A 27,617-nucleotide genomic window follows, 5' to 3' on the forward strand; every position below is an offset into this window, starting at 1 on the left:
CTCTTTAACTTCAGTCCACAAACCTTTTGGACTGGGAACTTACAATCATGCATGGTTTTTTGAGATAAGTATCTTTCCATTCTCTTTCCATCCCATAAACGCTCTTGAGCTTCACCTCTTTGGTCTTCTTCCCTTAAAAACCACAGAGGCTTTTCTTTGCCAATCTTTTACAAAGCAGGACTCTTAAGAGATGATTCATTTGGTTGGCTACTTTGTGTATTTTGGATCTTGTCTCTTTGCCTTTCTTTAATACATTGATCAGTTTTGCACACACAATTCCAAGAAGCCATCCAGCTGCCTTACTAGATGCCAAAGTAATAATGTTTGTGGGTTTAATCGCCATACTTCTTCATATATGTCCTTAGATCTTGTTTGCCTTTCCTAATGCTGCCAGATGTTGCTTGGATGGTTTTACAAACATGTGGTAATGAATGTTCCCATACCAGTGATTTTTTTTAACAGATTGAAACTACTTTGTTTTAAAGGAGTGTTTTGGACCAAGCTAGGTATTACATGAAAACATGTGTAGATTACTTATGATAGCTTTTTTTTTAAGCAGGGAATATCTTTTTCAACAAGACAAATTAGATCTCTGTATGCATGCTTATGAATGTGTGCATACGTATCTAGGATTTAATTCAAGTTGACACTGAACTTCTTGGCTGCTCAGGAAAACAGGCATTTATATAAGAGTTTACCAAGAAGCATTACTGGGTTTACAGGTTAACAATGAAGTGGGAAAATGGCACCAGTACTTTTCCTCCCTAAATTTTAAATTTGAATTGCCCTTCTCAAAGGAATTGTTGCTGTGTAGAAGGAGTAATTTGTGTGTTTTCTGTATGTAAAAATCTCAAAGTTCCCCCCATCCAATTATTTTTTGAGTCATATATTTTCTTTTGAAACAAAATTCCTAATTATATTATTCTATTTATATCATATATTTCTTCAGAAGCCCCATTATGTTTAATAAGGTTTATTCTCATAAAAGTATGTGCAGGATTAATTCCTTACTCTCTGTGTTGAGTATTTGTTTAAAACAAACCAAAGTTTGTATCAATGCCCTTACACAGTTCTTTTAGCAGAAGTTTCAATAATTTGGGCATACTGTAGAATGTTGTGATGTCAGGAGAAAAGATTTGACTAAAAAGCAGACTTTGGAATGTTTGATTGAAGGCAGAAGAGGAGAGGCTATAAAGGAAGCAAATATTATGCCACAAAAAGCTGGAGATTTTGTAAAAACTAAATATGATCCTGTGTACAAAGAAGTGTTTGAAACGTAGTACGCATAGAGCCTGTTTCCTGCAGTTCCTGACAATAGATTTTACTAAAATAGTCACTATACATACTGCTTTTGTTAAGTGATCAAAGCACTCAAATACATTACCTTGCTAAATCTGACAATTACTCTGTACCGTGGACTAATCTTATATGTCCTGAACTACAATTAAAGTAGGATTGAATGATTTTTCTGCCTAATTATTCATCTCTGAATCAAGAAGTTTAATATCATAGGCTTAACAATTTTCCCAATTCCTGAATGTTTCACATCCCATATAATTCACCCTGTCTTTAGCGATATTTTGACTTCCCTATTAACATATATAAGATAAATTTTAAAAAGAATGAAATGTTGCCACATACTGTCTTAATATGAAGTACAGGTAGGCCTCACCTATTGATTGCCTCATGTAACAACTGCTCGAAGTTATGATACTGCAAAAAATAATAATAACTATGCAGCCAAGTCACACATTTACAACCTTCACAGCATACCTTAGTCACATGATAGCTAAAACAATTGGTTCACTTGTTCTGTGTCTGACCCTTTTTTCCCTTTTTCCTTCTCTTGTAGAGAGGAGAGCTTGGAGAGGAAGGGATTTACAAGAGGATAAGTAGGCACACAATGGGGAATATACATCAAAAAGAATGCACTAGCATCCGCAACCACAAGGGTTGAGAGTCGGAAGCACACTAGGCAAATGTGCTCTCATGTGCTCCCTTCTTCAATCTCTCTGCTGTATGAAGGGGAAAACAAAAAACAAGCAAACGAACAAAACCAAAACAGGTCAGGCCCAAGAGAGATTGTCTAAAGTGATTTAGGCAATCTCTCCTGTGCCTGAGCTGGGTTTTTTTTCTTTTCTTCTGCTTACAAAAAAGTAAGCAAGCACATAATGAGATATATACTGGCAGTTTGCCTAGTGTGTTCACAGGACCCAGCTCCAAACACAGGTTAACAGAATAACAGAGTTGAAAGTGGAACCCCCTGCTCAAGCAGTCTCTTCTTTAAAAACTCCAGTGTTGGAGCGTCCACATGTTTGGGGCTGCTTGTACCAGCACATTCCTTTTGATGTGTATTTTCCATTGTGCATCTGTTTTCTCTCTTGTTATCCCTTTCTCTTCAATGAATGTAAATATAACAATCCACTCCTTGCTAATTATTCCAGGACTGGGATGAGCAGTTCAAAGGACAGGGGAGTGGAGAAACAAGAAAGCTAAAGTAAAATCATAAGCACAGGTGCAGTCACATGATTCCCCATTTAATGATTACTTTATTTAACAAACAAGTTGCCAATCCCAATTGTGGTCATTAATCAAAGACTACCTATATCCTAAAAATAAATGAAGAAGTCCATGATCCAGCCTCAATGCTGGGGAGACTATTCACCTCACATTTAATGCTTTTGCTTTCTGTTGCAGACTTGCTGACCGCCAAGGAGTACCACTGCTTACTGCAACTGCTTTGCCCTGACTTTCCTGTAGAGCTTACTCAGAAAGCAGCAAGGTGAGCCTTTATGCATAATTACTGCTTTGATTATATTTTAGTGCCAATGACCAGTTCATATTCCAATAGTAAAGGTAAAACCTCTGAGTTTTCCGCTGTGCTCTTAAGACCCTGCTCTTCCGACAGGCAGGGCTAGCTTCATAATTGAGTTTTCGGAATTCTTAAATTTTTGGGTTTTTTAGCTAATTGGCCTTGAATGTAATACTTTTAATAATTTTTAAATTTAAATTGTGATATTTGTATTGTGTTTTTACCTGGCTGTACACCGCCCCGAGTCCTTTGGGAGAGGGGCGGTATAGAAATAAAATTATCCTATCCTATCCTAAAAGAGCTTCAAGTTGAGCTTTGACCTCGCTGCTCTACTTGGATGTATTCATGTAACATTATTGGCAACGATATGTTGATAGTACTCAGCAATTCTAAATTATCTGTATTACTGGAACAGGTTGCTTTGCTATCTGTTGCCAATTAAATATGGTAACTTTCAGTATTCCAGTTTAAAAATGAAAATTAATACCATGGCTGCAACATCTGTATTTAGAAAGATGTTTCTCACAGGATTTTTTACTATATTTTTAGAATTGTAGCTCATATTTCCACAAATCCTGCAATTCATCAATACATCAATACTTACTGATCTGGTTTTTTTCAGGAGCAAGAGCTGTTATGATACATGAGAAAGACATACAGTTCTTGATTCATTTGCTGACCAAAATATCTAAAGAATATCTAGCTTAGTTCTAAACCCACATAGAAACCAGACTAATATAGTTGCCTGAAAAGTAATTGACATCTTCCTCACTCTTAATGATTTGTTGATGAAGCCATCTCTACTAATAGAACACACTAAAACAACTCTAAAGCTAGGATTTCTGTGATTGCATTAGATTCTTGAAGATTCTTGTTTTGTTTGTTTGTCTCCAAGGACCAAAACCTCAAATGACTAATGAGCAGATTCTACCAGGTGCTTTGGGATTTCCCAGGAACTTGCAAAGTGTTTCATCAAATGCTTGGTTTTACTGAGGAGTTAAAAGAGCTCTTGAAGTGATTGTCTGGCAGCAACAATTCTCAGTTTGCAAATTTTATGATGCTTTGTTTGGTTCTTGGAGATGAAACACTAGCAATAAATCACACACTACTTGTACAAAAACTGTGGATAAGAGCTTATTCGGTGAAATACCACTATTTGTCTTATGGTGTCATTGGTTTGTTGTTCAGCAGTGCTACTGGTAGTTAAGATGGCCTGCTCCTACTGGGTAGAGATAGGAAGGAAGATCTGCCAATCTACATAGTGTTTTGCTGATAAAGTCATTCAAATTCTTGTTTTTTCTATGCCTGACCAGTGTCTGAAATTGTTACTGGAGCAAAGTCTTGTTCAGTGATACAAAATTCATTTTGGCTCATGAAGTCTGATAAAGAAGGGCTCTCTAGGCCTTCTTTATCCGACTTAAATGTATGCTCCTTTTGGATCCTTTCACTGGGGAACAGGGATTGAGTGACTAGATCGGTAAATGGTAATGACTATCTAGGAGAGTTGGTTATACTAAGTGCCGTAAAAGAGGCAGTCAAGCAGGCATTGTTGAAGAGATCTCCCCTAAATCTGGCTACATTTTGTTTCTAGCCTTCTATTTCCAGAGAAGGGTGTTAACAAAATGGTGAGGTTTCAGCTACAGAACGTCATAGAAAAAGTAAATTATATGACAGACTCGGAGTTCAGTCAGGATATGGGACATAAGTATCTTGGGTTGCTTTGGTAGACAACCTTCAGCAAGATCTGAATTGCACTCCTGCTGGTTGTACTTGATCTTTCACAGAGTAGTTGACAGTGGTAACTTTCTGGACTGTCTGCAAAGTTTGGGGATCAGAAGCACTGTTCTACAATCTCTTTCTCCTCAAGCAGACAGTGTCAGTTGGTAGCAAGGGAGGAGAGGTTAGCACAAGAGGGAATCCTTTGTGCAGAGATGGCATTTTAAACAAATAGCAACAGCCATTAGGAAAACATGAACTTTATTGGAAAAATAAGAAAGCATGAGAAAGAAACTCAAGGTTCATCTTCGTTGACTCTGGTATAAGGAGAAGAGAAGGAGAAATGCTTTCCTGTGTTTAAAATTCCATTATTATAACTTACGTCAACAAAATATTTCTTGTGGTGCTTGTTTACTGACCTGGTCTGTCTTGAAGGGATGACAGGGACTCTTTTCAACACCTGTATGGAACCACTAGGACAGGTTATCCATCAGTTTGAAGTGAGGTATTAGTATGCTGGTAATACCCAGTTAAATATATTCATCTTGGGCTAGACCGGAGAGTCTGTGACACTCTGTCTAGAGCAGGGGTCTCCAATCTTGGCAACTTTAAGACTTGAAGTCCACAAGTCTTAAAGTTGCCAAGATTGGAGACCCCTGCTCTAGAGGTTATAAGAGACTGATACAAAACCGGCTGAAGTTCAGGCCCAAAATTGCTGTTTATACAGAAATCTGGCATTCTGTCTGCTCTGGATTTATTTCTTGGTTGGGGACTCTCTCCACCAAGGAAGCAGGTCTGTGATCTTCGGGTCACCCTGAACTGACAGCTACTGCTAGATTTGGAAATGAAGAGTGAGATCCTTCTTTAAGCACACCAGTTGGAATCCTGCTCGGAGGATAATTTCATCACTATCTGGCTAGACTATCCCAGTGTACCTTATATGGGAATATTTGAGACAACTCAAAAATCACAATAGATACAAAATGGAGGAATCCTCACGCTAGCAATTGAGAGCTACTTGTTGCCAGTTATATTGCAACGCTTCTTAAATTCTCAATAGGTTTGTGCGTACAGTTCAGAGGGCTGTTTTTAACCGATATGGCTTGGCTCCTAGGTTCCTTCAGGATCCTTTAGTATAACTTGCCAGTAAGGGATACATTACATTCTTTATGAACATAAGATGATTGTATTAGGCCAGCAATGATTATTTTAAATTTTATTTCATTTTTTTAATGTTTCTGCTGTGATAATTGGCTTATGGATTCATAACTGTAGATTTATGTTTTATGCCTTGGGTGGTTAATATTTGGCAGTATGAAACAGAATACATAAAGCTCCAGCTACCTCTTAGGGGGTCTTTTAGTCTTTGACACTTTTGTTATGGACAACTCATAGTAAATCTCCATTGAAATACAAATCTCCACAAATCATGTTTGAAACCTGCTTTTTAAAATGTGGTAAAGACATAGATGTACAGCAAAAGGGCGCACCTTTTGATTCTCACAATGAATTTGGAGAAAATGACAACTTTTTCACAATCTTTTAGCATCTTAATATATCTTTTAAAAATTCACATGTTGTTTATATCCGTATGACTGATTTAAGCAAGAGCTATTTAGTAGATTCTTAAGAATTGGCATATAAAATGTTCTAACAGATCAAGTCAATTTAAAATGGGGATCACTTATTTTTCAGCCTAGCTCTGCCAAATGAGATTAATAGCAGTCTCTTTCAGAAACTATTTGTAGGGAGGAATAAAGAAGAATTGCCACCAATAATTGCAAAATCTATATAAATAAAAATGTAAATGTCCGTTTGTACATAACCGCACATCTCCAAAAGTTCTTCACTGATTGCTTTCAAATTTTGACACAACGTTACATTAGACTATGGGCGTGTTTTTATATACCTATATTATATACATGTCACCTGTGACAGGTAAAAATATGAAAAACATTGGAAGACATTGAAAGACATTGACAAACATTGAAAAACATTGAAAAACAGCGCCACCTGCTGGATGTAAAACCAACACACCAACATTTTATCACATGAATTTTGAAAAATAAATCACAAATTTTTCACTAGGTATAATTCCAAAATATATCAACAAAAAAATATCAGCAGTCCAGATACAGAAGACTCAGATAGCACATACATTTACATGTTTAAAAATGCTGTAAAAATTGTTGCTCTGTTCTCTGAGGAAACATACTACACCACAGCTGCAGTTGTGTTTTTACTGAATGAAATATCTAAAAATGGGCATTTGCACATATATACCTGAATACTTATAGGAAGCACAGATGAAGGGAATTTTGGGGAAAAGCAGACTGGTTATGAAATGTCACTCCATCAATAATTTCCAGGATAGATAAATCACTTAGTAACAAATGTTGGCAATGCCATGAAAAAAAATGAACATTTTACCACATGAATTTTGAAAATTAAATCACAAATTTTTCACTAGGTATAATTCCAAAATATATCAACAAAAAAATATCAGCAGTCCAGATACAGAAGACTCAGGTAGTCCTCGACTTGCAACAATTCACTTACTGACCATTCGAAATTACAACAGTATTGCTTAACGCATTGTAAGCCGCCCTGAGTCTCCGGAGAAGGGCGGCATATAAATCAAATTTAAAAAAAAAAAAAAAAGTACTGAAAAAAGTGACTTATTACCATTTTTCATGCTTATGACCATTGCAGCATCCCCATGGTTATGTGATTTACATTCAGCTGCTTGACAACTGACTTACATTTATGATGGTTGCACTGTTCCTGGGTCATGTCATCACTTTTTGCAACCTTCTGACAAGCAAAGTCAATGTCGACTCAAGGTCGACTCAGCCTTCCATCCTTTCTAAGGTGGGTAAAATGAGGACCCGGTTTGTGGGGGCAATAAGCTGACTTTGTATAAATATACAAAAGGATGAAGGCTATTGCTGAGCACATTGTAAGCCGTCCTGAATCTCTGGAGAAGGGCGGCATATAAAAATAAATAATAAATAAATAATAAATAAATGGAGAAACCAGATTCACTTAACAACAGTTACTAATTTAACAACTGCTATGATTCACTTAACAAACGTGGCAACAAAAAAAGTGGTAAAATGGGGCAAAACTCACTTAAGAAATTTCTCACTTAGCAACGTAGATTTTGGTTTCAGTTGTGGTTGTAAATTAAGGACTACCTGTATTAAAGATTGATTGGATTTGATTGGAAAGATTTAAAGAGCTCAAAACCAGATAAGAAAAATATAGTGCTACAAACATAGCGATAGAAACTTAGATATAGAAATTCATAATTCTATAAAATATAAATAGTTGTAAATTAAAGTAATGGGCTCTAGCTTAAGATAGGTAGGAGAGTAACAACAAATATATTGTTAACATAACATGCTGTGGTGCGGAGAGCTGCGAAGGCCTGGCCTGAAAAGGTAAGGGCGATGGCGGGGGATGCAGAAGAGGCCGGGCCAGAGACAGAGATAAACAGAGAGAGAGGGAGAGAGATACATAGAGAAATACAGAGAGACGGGGGTGGGGGGGAGAGAGAGACACACATACAGAGATACAGAGAGAGAGGGTGGGAGAGAGAAACATAGAGATACAGAGAGAGGGGGAGAGAGAGAGACATAGAGAGATACAGAGGGGGGAGAGAGAGAGACATAGATTCAGAGGGGGGGAGAGAGACATAGAGAGATACAGAGAGAGGGGGAGAGAGAGACACATAGAGAAATACAGAGGGGGGAGAGAAAGAGACATAGAGAGATACAGAGGGGGGAGAGAAGAGAGACATAGAGAGATACAGGGGAGAGAGAGAGAGAGAGACCGAGAGATACAGAGAGGGGGGGGAAGAGAGAGAGACAGAGATACAGAGAAAGGGGGAGAGAGAGACACATAGAGAGATACAGAGGGGGAGAGAGAGAGACATAGAGAGATACAGATGGGGGAGAGAGAGAGACATAGAGAGATACAAAGAGAGAGGGGGAGACAGAGAGGGAGGATTTTGTGGTTCCCATTGTTTTTTAGCAACTGGTTCTCTGCCCTAATCACCAGCTGCGTAGGCGTGGCTCGGGGGCTGTCATATGACTGATGAAAATGAGTGATGTCGAGTTGGCCACGCCCACCAAATGTTCGTGGAGAGTTTGGAACTTAGCCTCGCTCTTTTAGCCCAGCGGAAGCACCAGACTGGGCCACAGCAACGCGTGGCCGGGTACAGCTAGTTGGCTAATGACTTCCATGAACCTGACTACAAGTCCAAATTAAAAACTTGGATGTATGGCTGCTTTTTAAAAAATAACTTGCAAACCTTTTCTAAATATTAAGCTTTGTTGAGGGGGCAGCCTTTCTGTTTTTATGCTTGTGTGGGTGTGCGCTTACTTGGAGACAGGAGATTTAAGGATTTTGGAATGCCAGGTGTGAGAGAAAACTGAGATCTGTGTCTCTGAGGCACCCAGACTCAGGTGGAGATGATATCACTGCCTTTGCTCTTCCCAGGTTGAGAGCTTTGCTTTTGTCAATTATGCTAGTAAAATAAGTTCTTTGATATTGCCTTAGTCTGAAGCTGTCTTGCCCTGCTTTTCTTCATCTGTACCATTTGATATTCTTATGTGCTTGTCTACTTTTCTATCAAAGGTTCTATTTCATCTTGACTGATCACCTATAAACTTCACCAGCTGGAAAAAAGATTAATTTGAGGAATCATTTTTTTCAAGCAATTTCTTCTTTGTATGCATACTGTGTTCATCATATGCTTTTTTTAAAAAGTCCTATGACAGGATTTTCGTTGATTTTTGAGGGGGTTATAAATTCAGTGGCAGCACACACTAGAAACCACAACCCACCAGGGACTATGATTTTTATATACATACTTTATAAGTCACCATATTTTTTGTATCCTTGAAACTGCAGACTGAGATGATTCTGTAATGCAGCTAGCTCTTCTAGGAGCTGTTGCTATGTATTAATAACAAACAAACAAAGGAAAGAGATTGAATAAGAGGAAAAAGAGGAAAGACAACAGAAAGGTAGAAGAGCACACTTTTTCATGTGTAAGTGTTCATTTACTTCAGCAGCTTACTAAGGGAGAAGTGGACTATAATTTAATAGAGGTTTATGAAAATGAAATTCTGAACCATAATTTTTGTTCCACATTTGATATTGTTCATCATAGATCTAATCCTAGTCAGTACAGAAGAACTGATTAAAGATATAAAAGCAGTGGAAACTTTGGGACAAAGTCCCTTGAGGTTGAAAATACTAAAGAGAGGGAGAGGGATTGGGTCTTAGTTGCCCATGAACACATGAGAGCCAGTTTGGTGTGGTGATGAAGGTGCTAGCCTAGAAACCAGGAGACTGTGAGTTCTAGGCCTGCCTTAGGAATGAAATCCAGCTGGGTGACTTTGAGCCAGTCACTGTCCTAATTTCAAAAAGAGGATATGGGCACAGGTACCCACAGGAGGAGTATGTCAAAACAATTAGGTGCCTGTGACTGTAATCAAAGCTCTGTCCCTTCTTAATATACATTGCCTACACTTAAAGCTTCAATAACACAGTTGCATCTATGTTCCTTTACCCTGTTCCATACAGATTTCAGGGTCTGGGAATAAAGAACTATTGGGCTTCCATTGATACTTGTCAAAATGCTGGAGGAAATTATTTATTTATTTATTTATTTATTTATTAAATTTATATGCCGCCCTTCTCCCGTAGGACTCGGGGCGGCACACAGAATAAAAACATGTAACAATAAGAAATCCTAAAAACAGCCAATATAAAACCCCAAACAGAATAAAATCTCGTAGCAGATCAGGGAAATTGCTGAAACAGCCATGTCTTCAGGTCGGTGCGGAAAGTGCGGAGGTCAGGGGCCGTCCGGAGCTCAATGGGTAGCCCATTCCAGAGGGTCGGTGTCGCCACCGAGAATGCCCTCATCCTGGGGGTCACCAGCGACATTGTCTGGCCGATGGCACCCGGAGGAGGGCAGCCCTATGTGACCGCACAGGGCGGTGGGAGGCCAGTAGGAGGTGGTCCTGCAAGTACCCCAGGCCCATGCCATGTAGGGCTATATAGATGAGAACCAGCACCTTGAAGCGGATCTGAAGGGCAACTGGCAGCCAGTGCAACTCGCATAGGAGAGGTGTTACACAGGAGTAACGGGAAGCTCCCGTAACAACTCTTGCGGCCGCATTCTGGATCAGCTGGAACCTCCGGGTGCACCCCAAGGGTAGCCCCATGTAGAGGGCATTGCAGTAATCCAACCTTAAACTGTTGGTTTGTGAGCATTAAGGGAAAAATGCATTGCTTGGCATGAGTTTATCAAGATAAAATCTTACCCAAAATATACATTCTCCATTTTTGGTAGAGTAACCACTGTAGCTTAATTGACCATGGGAATACAATAGATACTGTACAGTTTGCTTTGACTTTCAGCAAAAGCATTCAGTGTGTAGGATTGCAGTGCAGAAGATAACAAAATGCAAACTAGGTTTTACTACCGTAAGAGAACAAGCTGGTTAAACAATCATGCTCAATAATATATATCATTGAATCCACCTAAAGATGAAATGAAAATTTTAATTTTCATTCTTTTTAGGAAATGAATTATTAAAATATGCTAAGGAAGGATTTACTTTCTTACTATCTGAGACACCCCTATATTGAAGAGCTCATACCTTCTCATTTCTCTTCAGGGGGATTTTGCTCTAAATTAGGATCATACATTTTAGTTGAGCTCCTGCACTAAGATTTTCCCCCAGCACAGTACTTTAGGAGATCCATAAACAAGGCAGTGCAGTACTGCATTGCTACTCCACTTATACAGTCATTTGGGGAAATATGTCAGGCATGAAAGACAAAGCTTCATACGTGAAAGTGCAATTAATCAGATTTATTGCTAAAAGCCTGTGCACAGGAATCTTCTCAACTAATGATCAACAGCTGGTTAGGTGTTTGCTTAGGACTTTGTTCGCTTGTGGCTAACAATTCTAGGCTGATCTCTCTTTTTACTCCATCTCAAGTTCTGCCATTCCTTCTCCTACAAATAACAATCCTCGGCAAATCCTCTTGAGCAATTAGATCACAAACTCTTGAGAAGTTTCCAACTGAGTATTGTACTTTTTCAGGACAGAACAATTTTCTTGTATAACTTAATTTGTTGTCACTTAATTGCACCAAATTTTACTTCTCCGTTAATATTTTACAGCTCTTTTAGAATTGTGAGGTAAAGTAGACTTATACCTATTCCATTGCCAAAACCTGACAATTTGTCATTGAGGTCAATATATAGAAAAGTTCTCTGTGCATTCTATGCCCTTTGCCTTTCCATTATTCTAGAAATAGAAATATTCGTAAAAACTCCCATGTCTCTCATTGATGCTTCTTGCTTTATTAAAAAAATGTGATACAGAATTCAGCCAAGGGCTTTTAGCGTTTCCAGGGCTTGAAGATGCCAATGGCTATATTTTATTGCCTGGGAGATGGAAGAAGCTCTGTGTGCCAGCTTCAAAACCATATCTTTGCTGTGGCCGTTGACCACCTCTGTAATGTGGTTAGTAATGAGAATAAGAACTGGAGCTGCTGGCAGACAGCACCAGGAGGAGGCTTCTGGGACATAATAAATAAAACAGAAGCAGTTTGACATCTTCAAAGAGTTTTGTATTAAATAGTAGCTTTTCTCCTGGGGACCCTCTTAGCCTTATCCTTTCTTCTTCGCGGTAATTAATTCAAGCTGCTCTGCATGCTTGAATCTGCCTCACTGAACTGAGCTGCTCTGAGTGGCAGGGAGGGAAGCTTCTCTTGCAGATACGTCCCCCACCGCTACTTAGTTTTCTCAAGCTACTTCTATTAACTGTTCTAGTCCAAAGCCAATGAAGATTCTCAGGAGTTTAAAGATACTGTGATTCCAAATCATGTTCAATAAAGCAAGGATCTTCATGAAACTTAGGATTCAGTCTAACGGTAATCACAGACATTGATTATATTTTGGCCATGAGAACATCAGAACTGTTTATTTAGGCAAATACACTAAGTTTTGTTTATAATATAATTCAGCAGTTTCCATACTTTTCCAGGCTTTGGGACCTATTAGTTACATAAGACTTTCTTATTTTTTTTGCAAAGTTCTGGCAAACCCTTTACTTTTGAATAACACCAGGATCAAAAAGCTTTATGAATTTGCCTATAGAAAAGGGATGGGATATGGGATGAAGAGATGTCGGTTAGTAAATTTATTTATATTTCTTGTGTTGACGGTTGGAAGTCACATCCTTATTTATTTCTTTTCTTTTTCTTTCTTATGCTCTTTCTTTGTTTCCCACACTTTTGTGATTTTTTTCTATTTTCTTCTCTTTCTGTAAGTTTAATTTGTATTAATATTTATTATTGTAATCAAAATTCTTAATGAAAATTATGTTCCAATCAAGTATCAAGTAAATGACTGGGGTTTTTTGTTTGTTTGTTTGTTTTTTGCTTTAATTTATATGCCGCCCTTCTCCGGAGACTCAGGGTGGCTTACAGTGCGTTAAGCAATAGCCTTCATACTTTTGTATATTTATACAAAGTCAGCTTATTGCCCCTACAATCTGGGTCCTCATTTTACCTACCTTTGAAAGGATGGAAGGCTGAGTCAACCTTGAGCCTGGTGAGATTTGAACTTGCAGTAATTGCAAGCAGCAGATGTTAATAACAGTCTGCTTTAGTCCACTGTACTACCAAGGCTCCAGTAATTATATAACTCAATTGGATCAAAAAAATTCAGTTTTCAGTATATCTAAGTTTCTCATAGGGTTTATCCTTTCCAATCTTGATTCAGCCATCTGTCTCATCTCCTCTGGTCTCCAAGATTTAGATTTCTGTATGAACTCAGTGAATCCCTTTTTTCAAGAGGCAACTGGACTTTCTTGTTTTTCTTTGAAGATGTTTCACTTCTCATCCAGGAAGCTTCTTCAGCTCTGAATGGATGGTGAGGAATGGAAGGATTTATACTCCTTGCAGACAGCTGGTCATTTGCATTCATTTAGTCAGTTGTTAAGGCCATCTGGAATTTTATCTGTGTCCTCCGGGTCACCTGAGTAGTGCAAATGGGTGTGGAGCCTTCTTGGAACTGCTGAAAGGAGTGTGTTGTAGACTGGAAATAGATGATGTCACATCCTTTCCCCTCTGTCGAGAGAGAGCTGTTAAATTTTGACATGGATGGCCTCTTTGACCCCACCTTCAAACCAGCAGTACTCGCTGTCCAAAATGTGGACTTGGCTGACTTCAAAAGAGTGTCCTTTGTCTTTTAAATGCAGATGGATTGCTGAATCTTGTCCTGATGGCCATAAACACATGGCACAACATAGGAGAACAAACCCATCAGGACAAGATTATTGACCCATCTGTCTTCCCTTATTGACTTTGCTTGTCAGAAGGCCCTGGGGAGTTCACAAATGGTGATCACATGACTCTGGGATGCTGCAACCATTGTTAATACATACTAGTTGGCAAGTGCCCAAATTGTGTCCACATTGATGCTGCAATGGTTGTAAGTGCAAGGACTGGTCATCACTGTTTTCAGCGCAATCATAATTACGGTCATTAAATGAAGGGTCTTAAGTTGAAATCCAATTTCTACCCCTTGTTACTTCATGATGTCTTGCATGATTTTATGATGGTCTCTTGGAGAGTTTTGACAAAATTATAACTCTTGGGAAGATTCACAGCTAGCCGATATCTTTTGCATTTCAGGACCTGCAGCTATAGGCCAGTGGAGCCTCAGAGATAGTTTTGTAATGTTATCCAGACTAATAAGCACTGATACAGTCTTCAGTCGCTCTTTTAAGTGAGGCATGCTAGGGATATAGTATCTGTATTGTAGCAACTTCTCTGGGATGAGGGGCCAAAGTGTATGAGATTTACGCTGGGCAATGCTGAGCCACGTCCATCTTAAATATTGAGCTGAAGATAGGAGTAACTTTTTTTTTTACACTGGCTCATCATTTATTGAATGGTTATCTATGGAATAACTAAGTAAAATAAGCACTAAATTTTGGTGGGTTTTTATATACTCTTTATATAACAGTAGGTCGGTATGAAAATCTGACAATATTTTTTGCAGATATATAAAACTCAGAAAATCCTGGAAGATGCAAATACTTTTTCACAAAATTGTAAATGGGAGTTCACCTCTGTGCTTCCCATCCTTAGTTTTTGGCTCACCAAACTATTGCCAACCTCAGTGCATCTTTATGACATCTGGTTCACCAGTTTCCTTCAGATGGCAAACAAATGTTTTCACCCTCTCTCCCTTCACAATGACTTCCTCTTGGGAGACGGTGTTCAGATTCTGTATCTAATAGCCTAGAGTCTCACTTCATAGTTATTTAATACCTGACACACAAGGAAAACGGATGTCTCTAGGAAGATTGCAACTGTTCTTATAAGATTATCTTAGTTGCTTTTGAGATGGTTATCTTACCTTTCCATGGAAAGCCATTCAGCTACTCTATGTCCTTTTACAACTTTTATTGTTCCTAAAACACAGAGTTTATCTTCTTTCAGTATACATTATAACAATTTCTGCTTTTCATTTTCCTGCTCAGAAATTTTCCACAGATTTGGCTGAGCTTTAAAGAACCTGTATCTCTGGTTCAGAGGTTCAAACTTCATTCTTGGATTTTGATTATTTTACCTCATTTGAGTTTTAAACTAGTTCAACTTTGTAATAATTGAAATCATGACAACTATTGTTTTAATGTTGTTTACTGTTAAAAGTGTTTCTTCTTTCAATAGCATCAATGAACCCTTGTACTTTTCACACTGATCTAACGTCATCCAAGTTAGAGACAAACTTCTTACCAGATGCCTGTTTCCTGCCAAAGGCAGTGACTGATTTCCATCTGGTTCAGGTCATAATTCTTCTGACTTCCTTCTCGCAGATGATATGCAGCAGATGCTTCATTGTCTCGATGTTTGTTAACCTTGTGCTGTATGTAAACTGCAGTATTCTCTATTGCCAAGCCCACTTTAACAAAAATCAAGATTTTCCCAGAGTTTCTTTTAACAAGATTTATTGAAAGAAAATATAAAAAGGTACAGAAATCTCAGCAACTGGGTTGCTATTGTTTTAGGGTCTTGTTTCCCAGTTCGTTTAGGTGGGGACTTATTCAATATTTGGCAAGAAAGCTGCTCTCTTAATAAGTGAGGAATGTCCAGGTGGCAAGGATGTAAATTTGTCAGTTTCTGAACTTACTGTTATACATGTATGGAATGCGTAGAAACTACAAAGAATTATAAATTGTTTACTTGTAATTGTAATTGCGGTTTTTCAAGTCCTTCTTGAGTAACCTCATATTTTACTCCTTTCAAGTTGGTTCCAAGTACTTTGCATTACTTGGTGAGGCCATGGGCTGGAGTGGATGAAGTCCCATTACAAAGCTCAGCTTTAAAATCTTCCTAAATGAAGGGCCATGCACAGATCCATTTGAAGAACTGCGGTTACAGAAAAACAGCCAATCATTTTGCCCTTAGAGGCTCATGTGAGGGACCCCAATATTACATATTATAGGATAATAGTCTGCAAATACAATACTTGGGGAAAAGCCAGCATATTGTTCGAACTTATGAAGGGAATCTGAATACAGTGCAATGTATTAAACTACATTGGGTTTACTTTGCAGAAAATTATAACATCTTTTAAACATATTGCTTGATGAATCAGAAGAAAAATATCTATTCTAAAAGGACAAGAGCCTTCGTTTATATCACTGGTTCTATGCTTTATATTCTAGAAACAGTTTTTAATACAAAAAGATAAATTATTTTTGGTTTTTAAGACGTCTGAGACTGAAATACACAGTGTATATCTATTAATGATGTACAATTGTGTCACATGACCAATAAACACTAGGAGCATGCATATTTTGGTTGGAAGAGTTGGGGGTGGGAGGCACCGTATTACGGTGGTTCTCTTCCTTTCTCTCCGACCGGTCGCAGTCTGTGTTGACAGGGGCGCAGAGGTCGACCCCGAGGCCCCTTATATGTGGGGTGCCACAAGGATCGGTCCTCTCGCCCCTTCTGTTCAACATTTATGTGAAGCCGCTGGGCGAGATCATCCGTGGTTTCGGGGTGGAGTACCATCAGTACGCTGATGACACCCAGCTGTACATCTCCACCCCAGACCACCCCAACGATGCCCTTGAAGTGATGTCCCGGTGCCTGGAGGCCGTACGGATCTGGATGGGGAGAAACAGGCTCAGGCTCAACCCATCCAAGACCGAGTGGCTGTGGTTTCCGACGTCCCGATATAGTCAGCTGGTGCCATCGCTGACTATTGGGGGCGAAGCATTGGCCCCCACAGAGAGGATTCGCAACTTGGGTGTCCTCCTGGATTCACGGCTGTCTTTAGAAGAGCACTTGACGGCCGTGACTGGGAGGATTTTTCATCAGGTCCGCCTGATTCGCCAGTTGCGTCCCTTTCTGGATCGGGACTCGTTATGCACGGTCACTCATGCCCTTGTCACCTCCCGTCTGGACTATTGTAACGCTCTCTACATGGGGCTCCCCTTGAGGAGCACTCGGAGGCTCCAACTGGCGCAGAGTGCGGCCGCGCGGGTGGTGATGGGAGCGACGTGGCGCTCCCATGTAACGCCTCTCCTGCGCGAGCTGCACTGGCTCCCGGTGGTCTTCCGCGTGCGCTTCAAGGTCTTGGTTATCACCTTCAGAGCGCTCCATGGCTTAGGACCTGGCTATTTACGGGACTGCCTGCTGCCACCAATAGCCTCCCACCGACCAGTACGCTCCCATAGAGAGGGGCTTCTCCGGGTGCCGTCGGCCAAACAATGTCGACTGGCGGCCCCCAGGGGGAGAGCCTTCTCTGTGGGGGCACCTACGATCTGGAACGAGCTCCCCCCGGAGATACGGAGGATTCCGGATCTGCGTACCTTCCGTCGCGCGCTTAAGACGTTTTTATTCCATCAAGCTGGCCTGACCTAAACTTTTCCTCTTTTTAAATGGAATTTTAAATTTGGTTTTAATTTATTGGGGTTTTAAAATGTCTCAGCCAAATTTATTTAATTAGTTTTATCTCTATTTTAAATTTTGTATCTATATGTTTTATTTTATGGCTGTTCACCGCCCTGAGTCCTTCGGGAGTAGGGCGGTACACAAATTTAATAAAATGAAAAATGAAAATATTTTGAGTATTATTTATCACAGCATTATGGTGTAGCTCATTCAGAGTTGCATAGCTAACTCTCAATGATTAGCTATGGGAGAAAAAAAAACTAAGGAACAGCCAGGCAAGTGAACATAGGAAAGAAAGAGTAGACAAGTGATTTAGTTAGCATACCTAAAACTTGGTTACATTGCAATATTATAGTATCAATTCAGAGACTAAATCTTGGAAAAAGTTGGGTTTGGGTCAAGGAGTTTAAGGAAGAAAGAGAAACAATTGGACAACCCAAACAGAGACATTAACATGGTATCTAAGTAATGCCTTTCTTTTCCGATGCTGGCAAATTAATGGCATAGCAATTTCTTCCTCCCCATAATTGCTGCTTTATCATCCGACTGTTCTGTCAAGTTTTTGTAAGAGTATCCCAGGCTTTGCTTTTATAAGGTTTTATAGATTTAATGCTGTTGGAATAGCAATATAAATTAAGACAGTAAAGTTTTGTTCTTCCTATTAGCATTAACTGTGTTCATCCAAGGTTAAAACAGCACAGAGGAGATATCTGTGGTTGTAATCTTATTTTAGTTTTATCCTTTATATTAGACTATTGCTTCTTTTCCAAAAGCAAGAAAACAAGTATTTTCTCATTTGTCTCTTCAGGATTTAGTTCACTTTTAAATGAAGTTATTTTATTAGAGTAACCCACAAGCAATAGGAAATACAGATGGTTATTCTCTGCTCATAAGGATATGAGCCATGGTGGCACAGTGGTTAGAGTGCAGTACTGCAGGCTACTTCTGCTGACTGCTGGCTGCCTGCAATTTGGCAGTTCAAATTTCACCAGGCTCAAGCTTGACTCAGCCTTCCATCCTCCCAAGGTGGGTAAAATGAGGACCCAAATTGTTGGGGGCAATAAGCTGACTCTGTAAACCACTTAGAGAGGGCTGTAAAGCAGTATATAAGTGTTATTGCTATCACTGTAGTCTTCTTGACAATCTAGTTTTTAAGACTTTAGATTGCTTTTATGAATGCATTTCATTTTAGGAATAGATATATGAAGTGTGTTGGAGAAAATTGATCAGTAGCTGCAGATTTATTTATTGTATGGTAAATATCTGCAGTATTTGGGAATCATACAGAGCAGGTTTGGGAAGCAAATCTTAAGCTGTAGCAGAAAGGAGGAGAAAGGAAAAATAATGTAAGTGGATTTTTTCACACAATGATGGGTGCAGTTTAGGATTTGTCTGGGCAAGAGAGAAGACTTGTGGGGGGTTAGACTTCAAGAATCAAGAAGGCAGAAACAGCACTGATCTCTCTGCTGCATTTGAGCATGAATGGGGGGAGTGATAAGGAGATGTCCTTGTTCTATAGGACATCTGGCAGTATTTAATGCTATTGATCAAGGCATCTTTCTGGGCCACCTGAATGTCTGAGAGTACAATGCACCATCTTGCAATGGTTCTATTCCTACTTGTGGGTGCTTCCAGTTGGTTGTCATGGAAGGTGAGTGGGATGGGCAAGCTCTTGGCTGTCCACTGTGGGATGCTACAGGATTCAGTTCACTCCCTTGCGTTATTTAACATATATATAAAACCGCTGGTAGAAGTCATCTGTTAGTTTGGGATGAGATGTCATCAAAATGACAGTGAAACTTAGTTGTGCATGGAATTCCAGACCCTGTGGACTATTGCAATGCACCATACAAAGGACTGTCTTTGAAGAGGGCTTGGAACTTGCAAATAGCAGAGAATATGGGAACCAGACTGTTATGGGGGTGGGTGGGTGAGGGTGGAATTGCTATTGTAGAATCCCATTTTTCTGAAAGTTACAGCCCTGGCTATCCATTGAAAATGCTAGTTGGTTAAATTAATTAAATAAGCAAACAAATAAAACAAACAAATAAATATGCTGTAGGTCAGCCTTTAGTGGTACTTTATAGGGATAATAAAAAACATAATAACAAAAGTATCATTTGATTGTCTTAAAGCATTAATAAGAAACTCGATGGACTTAATACAACAGATTGTGGGAGTGATTTGGAGAGCTATGGAACAAACTGTGATTCCTTTTATCAGTCCTGAACATTTCTGCTTCACTTCCAATGCCCTGTATCTCTGCTGTACATCACATTGGCTGTTGCTGAGCTCTCTCCTTCTTGATTCCAGGATTGTTTTAATGGATGATGCTGTGGACTGTTTGATGTCTTTTTCAGACTTCCTGTTTGCCTTCCAGATCCAGTTTTACTACTCAGGCAAGTCTATTCCACTTTATTACATTTGTGATTAATGTAATCGGACAGATCAGATAGCATAGTACTGGGAACAACCTTGGTCAGACAGTTTTGCTCTTAATAAAAAACGTGCTGTCCGAAATCTGTTTGTCAAGCTTTGTTCTGTATATCTGAGGATTATTCCACACATAACTTTAATTAATATATTCCCACCGTGCCTTTTAGAGTAAGTATTAATAAGCAGTTGCAATAAAAATACCTTTAAAATACGTGATAACAGCATAGATAAAAATATATGCTAAAGACCAAAAAGAAAGCAGCGATCTGAGTATGTCTACCCCAAAAGAATTACTTAAGTGAAAACATTATGAGAATGGAATGGTAATTGAAAAGGCTTTGCTGGTATTATCAACCTGAATGCTTTTAGTAGCAAGTCAGAGAACAAGATCTCTAAGACTGTTTACCGACTTTGTAAGTTATGTCAGACTTTAAACTGAGATCAGTAATGAAGGACAACCACTGCTCCTGGTATAAAATCATTATGATATAATTAAACAAATTTACCTGGCCTTTCCCATGCGATGTTAATTCCTGTAAGCACCAGACCAACTCTACAACCTCTGTGATGGCTGTTGTATGCATGAATTCAGGGATGGTAATTCTACATAGGTAACATAAGGATGGTTTAGATTGGAGCAATGGATGTATAAAAACTGAAGACAAGGTGAAAAATGTTGATAATCCATTCAAAGCTAATAAAATGTAGCTTTGTCAATAAGGAGTTCTGTCTCCATAAATATCAGAGCTCTTTTAAAATATTTCAGATTCCAGGCCATAGTTGGGAAGTGAGTTTTGTAAACATGCTCTATTCCTAGCATTCCTATATGTATTGGTTCCATCAGGCTCCTCAATGCTAGGGTCTTGAGTATAGATTGGATTCTTATTTGATTCATCCCTTTTGGGAACTCTCTGGTAAATCTAAGAAAGATTGGAGATTCAAGAGCCTGCTTACCTGGGGAGATGTTGGAAGCAAAGCTGGCAAGTTTTAGCACCATTTTTCCACCAGTGATTAAAGTTAGAAAACCTTGATGGCATCTCAGGGGTATCCCCAGGTTTGTTCCTGGTAGAGCAAATCCTCCTGAAATGTGTTTACAAGATTTGTTTTCATCAATCAGTATACAGAAATGCTCGAAAGCTGTTGACAGCTACCCAGCACCTTGAGTTACAGTTACATAGACAGTTTCTACACATAAGATAAACTCTATGTGACTTTTGCACATTGTTCAGAAAAGGCTATTGCATATATGAAATTCCAGTATTGAACATTATAGTCAATAACCAGCATAAGAGAGACAGAGAGAAAGAGACAGGGAGAGAACAGCAAATATCCATGAATATATAATAAATGACAAAGTACTTAATTTAAAATGGTGTATAAAATTATAATAAAACCTATTGAACTGATCCAGTCTAGCCAACTAAATTGATAAAACCTATTATCTCTAAAACTCATTTGCTTTATTTGCTACTTTAGAATCCTTGGTTGGGTAATTTGTGAATAAGCAATAAAAAATGAAATGGAAGAAGCAAATAACTTTTGTGATACATAGTATTAGGACAAAACATAAAATTTTGTCTTGCTAAGCCATCTGACAGGTACTTAGCCTTGTGTAGGAAATTCCAAATATTTGGAACAGGCTCGGCTGTTTTATTCTGAGGTACAATTTTGCCTTAGTTGAGAACTAAATGAAAGCAAGGGGCAGTTATTATAAATATTTTTCATTTGAGAGTAAAATATAATAATGCTGATTGTGTGCAAATGTTTATTATCCTGTCAGAGAGGGCATTGTACTAAATGGCTTATTTCACTCCTACTCCTAAGACAAGTTTCTCTGTTATTTTTCTCTCGAAACAAAGTTCAATTGCATGGCAATTAATAACCCTTTCCTCAAGTCATCTTTGTCTCTACAATTGTGTCATCTGTATGAGGGAGATTATGCTATTCTGGAGTTCAAACTAACATAAAAAGGAAAATAAAAAGCAATAATTTATTATCCGTTTCAAATTCACATTAAAACGTCACCTATCTGTTTCAGTACAGACACTTTTGCAGGTTCCAATCGTGCATGCAAAGTGTTGCACACTAATACCTTTGGATACCATTTCTGTTATTATCCAAATTCAACAGTTTTTTCAGGCCACCCACCAATCTGCATGAATGCAAAACACTCAGAGTGGAGTCTATATCTTTGCATATCTAATCAGGATGGTTTAAAAAAACTTGCTTATATGTAGACTCTGGGAGTAAATAACAGGAAAATTGTGAAGCCTAATGGAGAATACTTTCAGCCAGTTTCTTTGGTCATATCTCTTTTGACTACCATACTGTATTTCATTTGAAGTTGCATTGAAACACACTGGGCTGCTCACTAGAGCCTGCGTAACTCACCTCTCCTGAAACCTCTAACAATGCCAAATACCTAAATTGTATGCTTATTTCAATGACTATGGATGTGTATGTATGTGTGTGTGTATATGTGTGTGTGTGTGTGTATGTGTGTGTGTGTATTCTGATTGGGTAGCCTTGTCTTTTATACTTCTTCACACAATGAAAAGTCTACATAATTGAAACCCAAAAGGCCCTTTGAGATCGCTTTGTTAACCTTTGTGTGATTTTCATGTCATATAGCAACTAAATTAGCAAGTAAGTTGCATATTTATATTGGTCACTGCATATTCATATCAGCGCTGGAAACAATAAAACATTCTCAAAGTACAATACATAACTAGAATAGAATTAAAATAGACTACACAAGTAATGTAGTCTTTTATATACAGCACATACTCTTATAATACGTTCATAAGTGATTTTTACAACCTGTCTTTGTTTTTGAATAGAGTTTATTGAAAATGTGGCTGCCATCTATCAAGAGCTCTTGACAGGTAAAAATCCAAACACTGTAATTGTGCCTACGTCGTCTTCTGGGCAGCATCGTTCGCGTCAAACTCTCAATGAGTGCAGTCCAGTCGATGGAGTGGAGGCATCTGCATTTTACCAGTGCCTTGAATCATTATGTGACAAATCTAAATACAGGTAAGGCCAGCTGGGTTAGGACAAGTTGTATCTATTTCATTGGCTTCAGGGTAAGGAAGGATCTTACTGACATTTTGGTACAAACAATCCATATCAAAAATGTCTTGTAAATGTGACCTTTTATCTTCAGTCTTGTGCTGTTCCTCTACTTCCTGAAACAAGCATGTGTCAGGTAGTGATACAGATTAAGTTTTGACTTTTGTATGTATTACGCAACAGATTTTCAGCTGTCACCAGTTCTGCCCCATTTTATATCAGTTAGTGAACATATTTTGACTTTCAGATTTTTGGAGGTCTGTCAGATTCATTGATTTAATTCATTGGTTTCTCATGGAAAGGGAACTATTTCATTTTAATAACCAGTATACTTCATTTACAATGAAAAACTATATTGACTGAAAGAAAGAAATGGATTAGAGTGAAGAGAGTTCAAATGCAGCTGACATAAACAAGAAAATAATATAATTTGTGATGAAGATAAAAGGACAAGATTTCATGGGACATTGTTCTTCATCACATTAAACTGTGCTCTGATGACAACCTAAAATTGTCACCTATAGAACAAAGCATTTTAAAAGGGTAGCTTAAAACTCTCCTTGTAAAGGGTCGGACTTTTTCTTTGTATTTGGAATCTCTGTCACAGCAAACAACTAAACAGCATGCTTGTTTAGTTTGATTCAAGGCTCTTCCAAACATTCAGCGTCAAATGGGACAAAACTTTGCAATAAGTATTTTGTCATACATGTGCACATGCCAAAAACATACAGAAAGAAAGGCAATACATGCACACACGAAAGTCATAGAGAAAAGAGAACACACAAAAGAGGACTTCTGGTTTGGCGTTGCGGCGAGACAGTTGGGGAAATAGCGGGCTCTGATGAGCACCGCAAAAACCCCGGCTGCCAAACCACTGCCGATGGATCTTCGGACCGGAACCGTCCTGCAGGGATGGGGAAGAAAGAGAGGCACTTCGGATGACCAAGAGCAACAGGCAAGTTCCTCGGTCGTCAGAGGGAACTCTTTGTGAGTTGCCAGCGGGGGGGGGGGGGGGGGGGGGGCGGCAGCCATGGCGATTGCCACGAAGCTGGGACAACCAGACTAAGTGTAGAGCTGGAGGAAGACAGGAACGGAACAGAGTTTTTTGTGAAGCTGGGTGAGTGACAGCCAACTCAGGCTTGAATAACAAGAGAAACATCTTACAACTATAAGACCCTTAATGTGTAATAGCGGCTAAGGAGCATGGGGGCAAAGAAGATTTTGAAATGTAATTTGGAAGAGACAAAAACCCAATTAAAAACTGATTTCTGAATAAACTAATTGGAAACTTTAAACAATTAGATATGGTCAAAGGATTGGAAAGAAATAAAGAGATCTTTTTTTCCCCCTTTTTTTTTTAAATTGCAAGAAAAATTAAAAGAATGGATAATAAGCTTTAAGAAAAAAAGATGTATAAATAAAAGGGAAAAAAGAAAAAAGAAGTGAGAAGAACTATTTAAATTTGGACTGGACTTTAAATATGATTTGATATTTTTAAATTGAAAAAGAAAGAGAAGTGATGTAATGGAAACAAAATGGATACTTGTTAAGCAATCGGAAACTATGGATTGCAGAGAGACACTATCTGGAGTAAAGAGGAACACTGTAACTTGATTCTTTGTTTTGGAAAATTGTGAACTTCACAGATAATAACCGTGAGAACTTCTGGAGGAGGATTTTCTTGTCTACAAGAGGCTTGACTTTTGGAGGAATAAAAAAAGAAATAGAAGGGAATACAATAGAATTTTTATAATTGGAGCAATTATTTGACCTGGAGAATGGAAATAAAAGAAATAACTATAATGTTGCACAGAGGATAAAGTTTGAGGATGTAAAAATCGAAAGGAAGTATACATGTGTGGACAAGAAAATGAAGATGGAGAAATAAGACATAGAAGTGGAAAATAAAGAAGATAAAGATATTGTGATTAAATCTGAACAAATAATTGAATAGTAATTATAAAATAATTACTATTATTTGGGAATAGTAATAATAAAAAGGAGGTCTCTAGAGATTATATTGAGATTAACAATAACATAATGATGATTATATTGAGATTAATAATAATATGATGATTATATGGAGATTAATACTGAATGATAAAAAAATAAAAGGTTGGAAAATATTAAGAAATTTAAAGAAGTCCAGGACCTGGATTTATAAAATTACTATATTGAGATTAACAAATATGAAAAGAATTATGTTACAGATATTTAGAAATGAAATAGGGATTGAAGTTAAAATATATGGAAAATAGACTACATTAAAAGAAATATAGCAATGGATATAATGAACCAATTTATGATTAAGATGCTAAAAGATACTACTTGAGGAAATTGATGGTTACAAAGCTGGGATATTGTTTAAATACCTATAACAATTGCTATAATTTGAATATTTGTAATAATATATCTACGAAAGTAAAAGATGATTACACTGGGATTAACAATGAGAAAAATAAAGATGATTACACTGGGATTAACAGTGAGAAAAATAAAGATGATTACGCTGGGATTAACAGTGGAATAAAGATGTATTTTGTACACTGGGATTAACAGTGGAAGGATAAAAGAAAAGGTTAAATTAGAAAATTGATAGCTATAATAATTGGGATATTGTTTAAATATGTATAACAATTGTGATAATTTGAACATTTATTACCTGGTTTGATAGAATTTAGGATAATTGGGAAATTGCATTAAAGAGCATTATTTGAACTAAGAACTATGTTTAAATGTTAAATTGCTATATTTTTAAAATTAAAGATAAGATTTAAATTTGATAAAGTAATAATGGAATAAAGATTTAATGAACATAATGAAATAGAAATATGTTTGAACTGTATTGTCAATAGTGAGAACTTAGGGTAAGAATTGTTGTATTATGAGTTATTAATTGAATTAAGAATTAAGGTGGGTTAATAGAAGGGTAATTGTTTTGATTAAGTAAATATGTGTTAATTTTTTTAAGATGGTATTAGTTGAATATGTGATCTAAAATTACGAAATAAGTGCTATGGCAAAATAGAATAGATAAAATTTTGTTAAAGATTTTGTTAAAAATTGAACAAAGTGATGACCGGATCAAAGCTCTGTTCCGAAAGGATGTAATTTGTATGTTTGGAAAAAAAATTAAAAAAAACTTTTTGCAAAAAAAAAGAGAGAACACAGAAACATACATTTATAAAGAATACACAATACAGTAAGAAAAAGGTCACATTTTCTCCTACATGCAGGGCAATCCAGTAACGATTTGCTACATTTGGAAGTGATACTCTTTTCACATTTGCAAATGAATAGAGCATACTTTCCACTAAATTGCCACCATTTTCCATGCCTTTCTACTTAGGGAAAAATGGGAAAAGCATAGGATGATTTCGGAAAGTTTGTGTAACGCATAGATTCACCCACTGGGGAAAACTTCTATGGAATGACCTATCAGGAAAATACAAAGCAATCTTTAATGGTAAAGAGGGAGGCTCTGGGAAAGGGGAGAACTTTTCTTGAATCCCCATAGAATGAGTTGGGCCACCATACCAGAGTTTCCCAAATCCTGCTTTAATTGCTGCCTGGCCAACTAGATGTCCTTCAACACGAAGAAGAAAGGTGGTGTTTAAAGTAATTGGGAAATGCTTTTCACTGGGACCTTCTCTTCCCACGATTCTCTCAGGTTAAAAGGAATCATGAGTGTCCATGGAACTACTAGCCCATTCTCTCCCTTGTTGCAGAAAGAGACATTTCTCAAATTGTAGGAAGATGGGTTCATGATCTAGATGATTCAGTTCATTCAGTTTGATCAGTCTTAAGTCTAAACGAAGGTAATTCACAGACATTGATATGTCAAGTGTTTTTCTTGTGTACCTTTTGTTTCCCCAGCTGCCCCCCAGCCACTGTTCTCAAGGAAATTCTGAGCAATGTTCAGAGAGTAACTTTCTATGGATTTCTGATGGCTCTTGCAAAGCATCATGGGATCAACAAAGCTCTTGGTAATGAAAAGTCCTTTATTTTCCATGAATACTATTTTAAGAATTTAGTGGCCTAGATTCCTTTGTCAAGCTTACAGAGTCCACAAGGCTAGTAAGTCTGCCAGAAAAGTTTGTATTTAAAGTAAAACAATTCCATGAGATTTAAACAAGGCAAATCACATAACAAAACAAAAATGTGCCTTAATTCCCATCTATCTCCATTAGATTTTAGGTGATGTAACCCTCCAGCCGCGAGGAAAGAGATGGGCAACTACCATTCTGTTCTGTGCCCCAGATCCTGATTTCCTCCTGTTCAGAATCCAGAGTAATATCTTTACAAGAGGATATATATATACTGCTCAAAAAAATAAAGGGAACACAAGCAGAAGACATCCGAGATCTGAATGAATGAAATAGCCTTATTAAATACTTTGTTCTTTACATACAGTAGTTTATACACTGCTCAAACAACTAAAGGGAACACAAAACTACTGTATGTAATGAACAAAGTATTTAATAAGGCTATTTCATTCATTCAGATCTCGGATGTCTTCTGCTTGTGTTCTCTTTATTTTTTGAGCAGTGTATGTGTTCTCTTTATTTTTTTG

At 37.9% G+C, this 27,617-nt stretch overlaps 1 protein-coding gene across 1 annotated transcript in view; it reads left to right on the plus strand.

The window, feature by feature from the left end:
* Window positions 1-27,617, plus strand: part of CSTPP1 (centriolar satellite-associated tubulin polyglutamylase complex regulator 1) — a 197,440-nt gene that overhangs the window by 162,933 nt on the left and 6,890 nt on the right. Inside the window, exons 4-7 of the mRNA XM_070935655.1 lie at window positions 2,698-2,782; window positions 19,850-19,935; window positions 22,813-23,008; window positions 26,921-27,030. Of these exons, the coding sequence (XP_070791756.1) occupies window positions 2,698-2,782; window positions 19,850-19,935; window positions 22,813-23,008; window positions 26,921-27,030 (477 nt within the window). The remainder of the gene's footprint in view (window positions 1-2,697; window positions 2,783-19,849; window positions 19,936-22,812; window positions 23,009-26,920; window positions 27,031-27,617) is intronic.

The sequence above is a fragment of the Pituophis catenifer genome, unplaced genomic scaffold (assembly GCF_029215685.1).
Source record: "Pituophis catenifer annectens isolate HBS135680 unplaced genomic scaffold, rPitCat1.0.hap2 SCAF_1, whole genome shotgun sequence".
Lineage (NCBI taxonomy): Eukaryota > Metazoa > Chordata > Lepidosauria > Squamata > Colubridae > Pituophis > Pituophis catenifer.